At 35.4% G+C, this 11,819-nt stretch overlaps 1 protein-coding gene across 1 annotated transcript in view; it reads right to left on the bottom strand.

Annotated features, from left to right (window-relative positions):
* SCN7A (sodium channel, voltage-gated, type VII, alpha subunit) overlaps positions 1–11,819 on the bottom strand; it is a 46,218-nt gene that overhangs the window by 31,848 nt on the left and 2,551 nt on the right. The window contains exons 2-12 of the mRNA XM_010143234.1: positions 11,659–11,777; positions 11,227–11,316; positions 10,259–10,387; positions 9,715–9,806; positions 8,440–8,676; positions 4,938–5,001; positions 4,339–4,480; positions 3,296–3,502; positions 2,187–2,477; positions 1,437–1,817; positions 1,249–1,261 (exon numbers count right to left, since the gene is read on the bottom strand). Of these exons, the coding sequence (XP_010141536.1) occupies positions 1,249–1,261; positions 1,437–1,817; positions 2,187–2,477; positions 3,296–3,502; positions 4,339–4,480; positions 4,938–5,001; positions 8,440–8,676; positions 9,715–9,806; positions 10,259–10,387; positions 11,227–11,316; positions 11,659–11,777 (1,765 nt within the window). The remainder of the gene's footprint in view (positions 1–1,248; positions 1,262–1,436; positions 1,818–2,186; positions 2,478–3,295; positions 3,503–4,338; positions 4,481–4,937; positions 5,002–8,439; positions 8,677–9,714; positions 9,807–10,258; positions 10,388–11,226; positions 11,317–11,658; positions 11,778–11,819) is intronic.

Below are 11,819 nucleotides of genomic sequence, written 5' to 3'. Positions count from 1 at the left end.
GGAGAGGAGTTTGGTATAAAAAAAAAAAAAAAAAAAAAAAAAAAAAAAAAAGAAGGGTGTAAATTTAATTTGACTTTAGAAATACTCCAAAACAGGTATCAGGACTCTTCAATTTCAATGAATTCACAATATAAAAAGCTTTACATTTAAACGCTGTTACATCAGATTTTTTTCCACTATACATATAAGGCCAGTTTTTTTTTTTTTTTTATGGCTATTTTCATGCCGTAATTCTGTATACTGCTAATACTTATAAAATACTAAAAAAAAAAAAAAAGAGGTTTTTTATTTAGTTCCCAGATTACCACCGCATTATAGTTACCTACTATTAACTCCCTAATATACACAAGGAAATTTTGGAGGAAGCCATTGCCAAGAAAACAAACCAGGACAGTTGCACCACTGGAATCAAAAAAATTCCCAGTTCCGTGCTTTCTCAACCAGTATTTCACTTCTAAACTCGTTCAATCACAAGATACTTAAGTGATTTATGCTAGGAAGTTGTCTGCAATAACAATTTTTCTCTAAAAGTAATTTTATACATCAGTCTTGATCTCTATACCCATTCAAAACTGATTTTAAAAAACTAATTTAAAGGATATTTTTTACATTGAATAGATTATCATCTCTGATTTATTTTATGAATTTCAACTGAAGAAACAAAAGAATTCTGACCCAAAAAATTGAAGTATTTTATCATGTTATATTATTTAAAAAAAAAAAAAAAGCTGTGGTATATCATCGAGCACACCTCAGTTATTAAGAGGTTTTGAATGTATGAGCATAGGTAGATTTTTTTCAGTACATTAAACAACTGCATGAAAATGAAAGTATAATAAACTGCAAGAAGATTATCACTCCAGGGAATCAGGCTGATAATTGTAAGGAATCTGGCTAACTTTCAGATGCTGTGATCTATGTAAAAATTTTTACTTCAGTAAAAGAAGGATCCTAGGAAAAAACATGCAATGGATCCCTCTGCTCGATTCCTAAAGCAGACTGAGGCAGAAGGGAAAACTATCAGAGAGGGAAATGGATGAATTTCCATGTACTTTTTTTTTTTTTTATACCCTGATCCTAGGCAGTGAGAAAGTCAGAGCATCTCTGAGACACAGGAGGAAAAAAAGTTTTCAGAGCTTCTAAAATGTCAGCATAATCTTCAAGACTATGCTACATTTGCCCAATACCAAATACACAAACTGGAAAAAAGTAGAACGAACAGACTACTAATAGAAAATTAAAAAATACATTTAAAGGGAGGCTAAAACCATAAAGAAAGAAAAAAAATGAAAACAACATAATATGCAAAATGTTTAGAAAGCTGAGCACCCTAGTTTGGTTACTGAAGCAGATTTAGCAATGGAACGTTACTAATTTGATTCACTGTGCAGGCAAAGAAAGGTCATGAAACCCGGAGTAATTTAAAACTTTCTTACATTGTCATCGGTTGTTGGTTTATCTATTATCACCTCTGGCAGAGGCTGTCTAGTAGGCGACAACAGACCTGGTGGTCCATCTACTAAGGAAACCACTCCATTGCAATCCACAGTGCTGTGCATCTTCCCATTCACTGGAAAAACTATCGGCCTTCTTGATGATCTACTCGCTTGACTGATGTTACTACTGCGACGTTCACCGTGTCTGCGCGGCAAAAAGAGAGAACCTCTTCTGCTTCCGTTATCCTCAAACGTGCTGTGCTCATCATCAGCAAAGTCATTTTCAGATCCTATATCTCTGCCGTATTCCCTAAAACTGAAAAGACTTGTTCTGCTGCTACGTCTGGGTGAAAACAGGGAGCCACGAACACTCAGTAAAGACTGCAAAGGAAACATAGAACAACCATCTGAAGATTTTAAATATACAAAATGCATGTCTACATTTAAAAAATAATAATTTATATTCCCCGGGAATCTGTCAGTGTTATTTCTAATGCAGTGCCTCAGGTGGATTTCAGACATGCGCATTACAGATGCAAGTCATCTGAATGAGTAAATTTACAGTATACCTAAAACAATTATTGGAAAGAAAAAATTAACATGCATAATAATACAGTAACAGTAAGTCAGTATTTAAAACACTGCAACATTATTTTTCCTTGCTATTACTCTGCAAAGCTGCAGTGAAGTTAGTTGGATATTGCAGTTAATTTGCAAACCTACAAAATGACAATGCAGTATTCCCAGTACCTGGTGGGGTGATGTGAATGGCTTCCCATAAGCAAGTCTGTTCCCATCAAAAGACAAACGGAAACCTTTCCTTCTGATACTGCCATCTGATTCAGATTTTGGAAGTTTTCCATCCTTTGTGTCATCCTCTTCTTCAGAGAGCTCCCTCTGCCTTCTTTTCTTCCTTCTATTTCTCCTTTCTTTGCTACTTTTTGAGCTAAGCTTGGATGCTCCTGAAGAACTATCCGAGGGTCCGCCAATCCCACTTTCACCACTGTACTCGGTCATCTCTGTTGCAGCTGCTGCTATTGCCTGCCATGGCAATTATTCAATGTGGCACTTTACAAATCACACCACTTTTTAAAGAAAGCTACAGTCCTTCTTCCTAAGATTTATACCAAATTACTTCTACATGTGTGATAAAAGCCTAGTGCAAACTTCAAATGGAATTCTGTAATATGAGTTAAAATAAAAGGGCAGTTATGAAAGCTGCTGTTCGAACAGAGTTCTACTTTGCATCCTTATCATGGGTGGGAGGGAGTCAGCCCACGTTGTGTACAACCACAAAGTTCATTTAAAAATACTTCAAAATGAATAAGTTTTTAATTAGAATGAAATTGCAAACAAAAAAGCTAAACAGAGTCATACTTCAGTCTGTATTAATTTAGTAAGCTAATTTTAACTGTTATTGTAAGTAACAGCTTCCTTAAGCTGCTCTTAGGAAAAATCTTCAGTGTACTACCCCTAGTCTTTGATTCACTGGTGGTAACACAAGGAGCAAAAATGAATAAGAAATTTATGGATAAAAGTATTTTAAATCCTAATCAAAGCTTGACAAGTATTTCACAAGTGTTACAATAATTTCTAAGCTGACGATTTGGAAAATCATCATGCCAGTTTACTAGATACTACCCCTAGACAAGAAATATTTTTATTTTCTTCTCAGTTCAGAATCATTAACACTTTATACATTTAAAAAGCAATAAAAAGTCACATAGAAAGCAGTTTAAAATACTTGTGAGATATGTAGAAGAATGGCTTTTTCTTAATATGTCAATTAATTTTTTATTTTGTTTTGAATTAATAGCACACAAAGGAATATGGTAAAGCTCAAACTCGATAGAAAGTACCTGAGCTTCTTCTTGCTGTTTTCTCAGCTGTTCAAGCATCTGATGGAATTCTGCCTGCCTCTGTTCTTCTTCAACCAGAGTTGCTTGATTTTGTTCTTCATAGGCCATGGCAACCACAGCCAAAATCAAGTTAATCAAATAGAAGGAGCCCAAAAAAATGACCAGAACAAAAAATATCATGTATGTTTTGCCAACAGCTCGCAGCGTCTATAGGAAAAGAAGACATATTATCCATCTGGTGAAGACATGCATCAGTTCTGCAGTTCATAAGCATTTACTGAATTTGAAAACTGTAAAACTATTATTGAATTGTTCTTTCTGTAAGAGATCACACAAGTTTTCTGATTTACAGAGAAATTAAAATAAAGGAAGTATTGGTGTACTTCAAAAAACACATTTAAGGATCATGCTGCTTTGAGACAAACCTCTTAAAGCCTAATAATCTCGAAAAGGATGTGGGACCAGAGTAATTAATCGTAAATCACACTTCACAGGTTGGATATTTAGTATGCTTACCATGTATAAGCATGCTTTCTCCTTAAAATAACCAAAAGAACTAGAGACGGCACAATTCATTAAATAACTAAAAGATAATATTTATTATAATTATTAGATTTTTGTACACCATATAACTAAAAGTAAGAATTTCTATCAAGACAAGCAGTCTTAGTTATCTAAAACAGGATTCCAAGTACAGAAATCAAGATTTAGAATTTGGTGTCACAAAGTATTTTTACAAACTAAAATCAATATTGAAGTTTTTGAACATAAGATCTTATTATGAGGCACAAAATGAAATATACACTGTAAAAATGAAATAAAGGATCAAAAAAGCCTCATATGCCTCTTCAGAAGACATGTAAGATTCTATAGTAAGTGCCCATGTCTGCCCAATTCTGCAACTAAATTTGCTTCCTTTCATAAATACTGTTCATTTTCAATTGCTAACAATAGCAATGTATGTCATATACATATAAAATGGCCTTTCCACGTTTGATTTGGGGCCAGGAAGACACTAACCACAATTTTTGCTACACACTCACCAGCTGGTACAGGTTTTCCCAGAAGTCCTGTGTCATCAGTCGAAACAGTGACAAAAAAGCCCAGCTGAAGGTGTCAAAGCTAGTATATCCATAGTTGGGGTTTCTACCAGCTTTCACACAGATAAACTTTTCTGGGCATTTACTAGGGGAAAAAAAAGAAAAAAAAGTAAAGCAATGCACATTTAAAAATCATATAAAAATCGCTTATAACACTTATCACATAAAAAATCATCATAAAAAATCACTAAATTTCTTTTTTAAGCTGTTGTATCTTGAGCTTCTGATGAAGGTTCCTTAGCTCTAATCTGTGAAGGGGGCTTCTGTTTGTGAGGAGAAATAGCATGAAATCCATGATAAAGAATTATGTTCTGAAGTCATTGATAATGCAGCATCTACCTGCTGAAATAGAATTCTCTAGTTGCAGAAGAGTTTTTAAAATAAATTTTCAGCAAAGTATTTTCTCATTTAACGTTTTTTCTTATTCAAGTGCTTACTATGAGCCATGCAAAGTTAGGTAGCTAAATTAGCTTTTTAAGTTTAGAGCGGCATCTTTTACACTTTGTTTAGACAGGTAGTACGTAATTTTCAATGTACCTTACCCTGCATCTGAGCTGTTGCCACAAAGCAGAAAATCCTTTTGTCCTTCTAAGCGATAGAAGTTACCTAAAGCAAAAATAAGTGACATGATTACAAATGGAAGGAGTATTTTTTAATTCACTTTTGTGAGGATGAACCTATGTTCAAGTTAGCATTGTTTGAATGTCATAATCTCCCATAATTTCCCAGCAATGGGTTCAAATACTGACACAACCATAACGGTAAGTAAAGTTGCAAAATTAAAGAAAAAATAAAAACACAATGTAAAAATAAAATCCTAGAACATGATTAGAACAACATAAATTGCACATTGTCTTAAGTCATAGCAAACTCCGAAATCCTTCCAAAATCTGATCAATAACTGAAAGGAGAAAACTTCAAACTTCTCCTATTCGGTAGGTAGATAGTAATCAGAGGTTAAAGCCTATCTTATTTAAAATGAAACTTTCTTCAAGGGCTAGCAAACAGTTTTGAAGTCAGAGAAACGCTAACAAGACGTGCTCATTGTGTGACTGAAAATACGAAGGTAGTATTTAAAAAGAAGATGGATGTCCCAATGGCAATGTTACAATAGCTGTCGTACTATAAGCAACTTTACAGAATTTTTCTTTTAAATAAGGTGGTAGCCTTTAGAAATAAAGGAATATATTTTGTTATTCATAAATAACTATGCTGGCCTCAAAAAAAAAATCAAGCAAAAAAGAAAAAAGAATACAGATAGATGATAACAAATAGGGGAAGAAGTTGATAGGAGTGAGAGAGTGAGGCTCATTCCGAGGGACACAGGCAGGCTGGAGGAATGGGCTGACAGGAGTCACATAAAATCTGGCAAAGACAAATGTAGAATTGTGAACCTGGGAAGGGAGAGCCCCTTGCAGTGATACAGGCAGCTGACAGGCTGGGGAGCAGCTCTGCAAAAAAGGCCGTGGGAGTCTCGGTGGGCAGCCAAGAAGGGCAACAGCCTCCTGGGCTGCATGAACAGAAGCACGGCTGGCAGAGCAAGGGAAGTGACTGTCCCTCATGGCTCAGCACTCACTAGGCTGTACCTAGAATACTGCATCCAGGTTTGGCCTCCCCAGTGCAAGGAAGACACTGATAAAGTGCAGCAAGTTTAGCAGAAGGTCACCAAGGTCATGGGGGGACTAAAACATTCATCCTGTCAGAAGAGACTGAGGGATCTGACCTTGTTCCACCTAGATACGGCAGGATGTGGGAGACATTGGTAGAAAGCATCCAGGTACTAAGAGGAAGTTATCAAGGGGACAGGGCCAAGTTCTTCTCACTGATGTGTGGCAAGAAGACGACAGAAAGTGGGCATAATTTGAAACAAGAGGTTCTGACTGGATATAAAGAGAAACTTTTCACCACAAGAATAGCCAGGCACTGAGATCTGGGAAAGAGACAGACATCCGGAAAAACTCTTATCCCAATCAAACTCGTCTTCTGTCACCTTCAACATACCTTTCAAGCTGACGAAAGTCTTTGGTTTTCACTAGGTAAAAAGCTATTGTAGTGTTTAAATAGAAAGAATCCACAGGATGAAGAATATGTGAAGACAGGAGGATCCTAAACAAAACACTTAAATTTAGTGATGCCAAAATCCCAACCACTCAAGAAGAGTACTTATGCAATGTTAGAAAAATTATAATCCTATTACTTCCATAATATATTTAGAGCTGGTCAAAACTCTAAATGTTCAGATTCTGAAGTAAATGCCAGGTGCCAATACTTTGAACACACGTATCCAAGACCTGTGTACACATTTTCAAAAAGTGAATCTGGCCTTCTTCCTGAATAAATGAAAAGGCACAAATGACAAACATCACTAGAGGGTACCACGCTCAGTCATGGCTGACCAGCACATATTATGCTGAAAGAAATATTAGGAGGACCCAGCACAGAGCCCAGTGAAATTATAATCATTTGTATGTGTCAGCTGCATTAAGGAGATGTTATATGAGAAAGGAGGAATAAAATAGAACTAGACATATACTTTAAATATGTACTAGATGGAACTGCCCTGCCTGCATCAGCGCTCTGTAGAGACTCCCAGCAAAGTCAGAAGTAGCACAGGAAGAAAATGATACCCAGAAGATTTAAGTTCTGTCTTAGTTTCACATTGCTACTTAGTGGGAAATGGAAACTGAGAATCTATAGACCACATTTGAAGAGAGAATTGACAAGTATTCCACAGCATTTAAACTATCAGTCAAAACTGCCCACAAAACACTATCACCACTCCATTTTTGCATCCCTTCTTAGGCAAACAAACTAGTTAAAATGATATATTGCACAGAAAATGTAAATACAGTCGGAGATTTTCCAGAATTGTAACAATACAGGAATATAGACAGAAAATCCGAGAATATACAAAAGAGCAGAGAACTTTAATGTCCATTTTTAAGTAAGGAAGGAAATATGACTCATCAAAACTCAGTCTATAACAACTATATTTTCTTCTACTTTTGGGTCAGTGAGAAGGAAAACTAGCATCCATTATTCCACTAATTTCTTTTTATTTAAATACACTACTTTTATTATTAATTACTAAGCAATACCCTGTAAATCTACTTCTAGCACAAACTCACACATGAAAATGATTCAAATTTATGGCAACTATAAGCTGTTATACTACATCTCATGGTTAATTGTGTATTACAAGTTTACCAAAGTTGTAAATAAATATCTGTGTGTTTCTGAACCAGCCTGAACGTGATCGCTTCAGTCTACAGAGATTAACACTGTTGAAAAATATCTGGATAAAAATATCTTTGTCAGCTCCATTATAACAATAGGTGCTACAGATTAATACTACCTCCTTCCCTGCCAGAACGTCTACTTGCTCAGTGAGTTCTTTATTTCGCAGACAGCAATTGGTTTCTTACCCCTACTGATAATAAAAATACATCTTAACTAGGAAGTCTCTGATACTTACCTAGTGCTTCTCTGTCTTATCTATAAACTAAAGATACAAGAAGTGACTAAGACAATCAGTTTTGTTTAGCCTGGAACTTTGTGTGTGTATGTGGAGGGATCTTCATGCTACCTAAAAGTGTAACAGGGAAGACTGTAATGAAGACAAAGTCAAGCTTTGTCTTGTTTGGAAGGATAAGAGGCAACTAGCAAAAGTTTGAGCATGGAAAATTCTGAATTGTTATTTTAAAACGTTACCATGAGACTGGTCAAACACTGGAACTGGCTGCCCAGAGAGGCTGTGGTATTTCAATCCTTGGAGGTATTAAAAGCTTGACTGGACACAGCATTGAGCAGGCTCCTCTAACTGGACCTGCAGCTGAGCAGCAGCTGGTCTGTAAATATGTTTCTAAGTGGAGTTAATGAAAAGAACCATCATGTCGGCATGACTTTGGGATGCAATACATAAAAATCCCTACTCTTTATCATGCTATTTAATTGATTTTTACCATTAGCCTATAATATGAAACAGTAGTCTTATGTGTGTGTATATACACAAAAATTCTAGCAAGTTACAACAGTATTTCTTACTTTCATTCTCAATGTATGCTGTCCAATCAAACACTGTACCATTAAAGTACGGAGCTAGGTATTTTTCAAAAGATGTTGAATTTTCTGATGGCCAAAACAAGCATTTATTCTTCAAATTGCCCATGAACAGCTGCAGCCCTATTAGTGCAAATACACTCAGGCAAAACACAGTCAAAATCATTACATCTGAAAGCTTCTTCACAGACTGTATTAAGGCTCCAACAATGGTCTTCAGGCCTGCAAACAGAGGCAGATTCTTATTAAAATATTAAATATTTACCTAAGCTAAAATGCAACGTCAACTAATTCCAACACACTATTAAATATCATGCACAGCTTCACAAAAACAGTTTTAAAATGTTTTCCAAAGGAAAAAAGGTGCCAGTAAGTCTCGTTGTTCCTGAGAAATTAATTTGAAAATATGAATGGTACACACTCCAAAGCACCTGCTCTTCAAATGAAGTAACTTTTTATTCATGCTCTCTATACATATAAACTACATGTAAAGAAAACTGTTTATTTTCTTTTCCTCTTGATGCCTCTTGCTCCAAACCTTTGCCAGTGTTCTATTCCAATACACATATTGGTTCTATAACAGCAAACAAAACCAGAATACGGTTGCACTGTAGTAGAAAATTTAATGATTGCATTCTATTGCAACCCATTTAACTGGAGGTGGGGTTTGGTGAAGATAGGCATCTTAAGGTAACAAATATGTCATGCAATTCCCATGCTACTCTTTATCATCTTATTCCTTTGCCTTTGTCAAGGATTCAGCTTTTACAACAGACTGAAATTTTCAATCCGAAATGTCTTCAATGAATAGTTACATTCGCATTGGGAAGAGAAAAATAAAAAGAATTACTTTTGATCCTTGAGAAAATTTGACATAATGAAATGGACATGTACACAGGCTATGTAACTCAATTTCTCATGCAAGAATGTATTAAACTCTGAGGCTGAGTGTTTTACAGAATTAGAAAAGGAAATTACATTGAAGGTTAGACTAAAAACTGGATAGTTCTGTTAAAAATCTCAGCTTCTGTGGAATTTCAGTCAGCCTCAGTGTTTAACCTCGCTCTCACCTGGAATGACTGATATTGTTTTCAAAGCTCGGAGAACTCTGAATGTTCTCAATGCTGAGACATTGCCCAGGTCCACAAACTCTGTCACATATCTGTAGTGAGGGATTCCACACACAAACACAATGACAGCACACACAAAATTAAACAGAGAAAATGTAGAGCGCCTACCATTTACACAGCTACTTCTTACCTGGAATTACAGAAATAGTTTTCAAAGCTCTCAATACTCTGAAAGTTCGAAGAGCTGAAACATTGCCTAGGTTTACAAATTCTGTTATATACCTGTAGGATTAAATCACAGTTACTCAGAATTAAAATACAGTGTAAACTACTTACCTGGACCTGTACTCCAGGCTAGGATTTTTGGGTTTTTTTTTTTTTTTTTTTTTGGAAAGGGAAAATTGCATTCATATTTTCCTGTTTCAATTAAGGTTTTGCTAAGAAACACACCCTTAAGTATTCCATTGAATGCAAATAAAAAATTAAATGGATTTCCCTGATTTTATTCTTTAAATACTATTTAAAATTGGTTGTTCAGTGGTAACTATGGGATAGTCCACTACATACATTAAGGTATGCTACATTAGTGTAAAATATTAAAATGCAAAAAGTTGAAAAACAATTCAACTACAATTCATTTTAAATGAGATAAGAAAACCCAAACTAATTATTATAGACTCAGAAAAACCTTCCAACTTCTAAATATTTTACTTAAAAAATACTTATACACTTACGCAAAGGAAATGACAACAAAATCAAGCCAGTTCCAGGGGTCACGAAGGCAAGTGAAATCATTTATACAGAAGCCTCTTGCTAGGATTTTAACCAGAAATTCAAAAGTATAAATTCCAGTGAAAGTGTACCTATGAGAAAACATCCAAGCAAAAGTTAATGATTGCTGTTCAGTGAAACAACACCACAGGCATAAAGGAAAATCACTCAAAACCAGAGATTAGTACATGCACTGTAATAGCAGTTACAAACTCACATCAGCTATGACTGTTTTCCCACACCACTCTTCTGCAGGTTAACTGGTTTTATTTAATCTGAGTCATATTTTTACAGGTTCTGGCATATAAAATTTTGACAAATGATAATGACTAACAAGAATAAGTATTTTTTCTCACATGAAGATTTCAGCATGGTTGCCATGTGAGAAATAAAATCCATGGGTAAGCGAAACCTAGTATTTATTAAAGTTACTTGATGGCTGACCAGGAAGACTTGAGGTTGTCAAACAATAACCCTCAGCAGAGGTATTTTCTTTAAAGAAAGTGTGTGTGTCCCATTTTCAGATTTTGTTACACAAAACGAAGGTGCTTCACAGGGGCTGTAGAGAGCATCTTCCACACTGAAAAGCAGTAGTTTCAGGTTGAATGGTTATTTTCTTCCCTTTTTTCTGTTTTTCTTTTTTTAACAAACATGCAAGAGGGACAATGCATAAAAGCATTACTTGTACAAACATTCCGAACAGAAGCATTTATGACAGTTTTGTTCAGAGAAAATGCTTAACAATATCACAGCTTCTTTCCTTCCTAGAGCTTGCAAGTCTGTGCTGCTTTGAGCTGCAGCTAGGACCAAGCCAGAAAAAGGAGAATACCCATCTTACACGTGAGGGCAAGTAAAACTACGTAGTCTAGCTCTTAAATTAAATTTTAATATTTAAACCACTTAAATTATTAGCCAAGTTAAGTATACTTACTCTACATTCTTTGTCCAGTCTGGAAGGTTACTCCATGTCATAAATACACAGTTTGTCAAAATAGTGAGCATAATGAGCATGCTGAACAATGTTGACTGTAGTTAAGGAACATACTCCTTTTTAATGCTGAATTTGCATCATACAACACATGAATAATTGACCAGGCTATAGAATACTGACAACATGTATGATACAAATCAGTTTACTGTCACCAGCAATGTCATATAATATAAAGAGGTTTCACAGTAAAGATGGCTCTATCACTATCTCTGTAATCTAGGCATACACGTGCATCTCTTCCTCTGAATTTAAACAGAGGGTTACAGTGACAAATCTTAGCCGATTCATTTTGATAGAAAGAATTAAGGCAGGAACATTTAAACACTAAACCAAAAAACCCAGTGTTCTTAAATAACCACTTGAAAAGGATATGAATGAACCAAAATCTTAATAGCTATTCTTCTAATAATATTGAAAGGAGATAAAAGGTACAAGGCAGGTGTGGCACTGAACCTGAAGATTGTCTTCCCTTTATTCAATACTATAAATGTCTTTTAAAAAACAAAAAGGGGGGGGGGGGGGGAGAAAAATAA

The sequence above is a fragment of the Buceros rhinoceros genome, unplaced genomic scaffold (assembly GCF_000710305.1).
Source record: "Buceros rhinoceros silvestris isolate BGI_N320 unplaced genomic scaffold, ASM71030v1 scaffold10369, whole genome shotgun sequence".
Taxonomy (NCBI): Eukaryota; Metazoa; Chordata; class Aves; order Bucerotiformes; family Bucerotidae; genus Buceros; species Buceros rhinoceros.
This window is presented reverse-complemented; position numbering and strand designations above follow the sequence as displayed.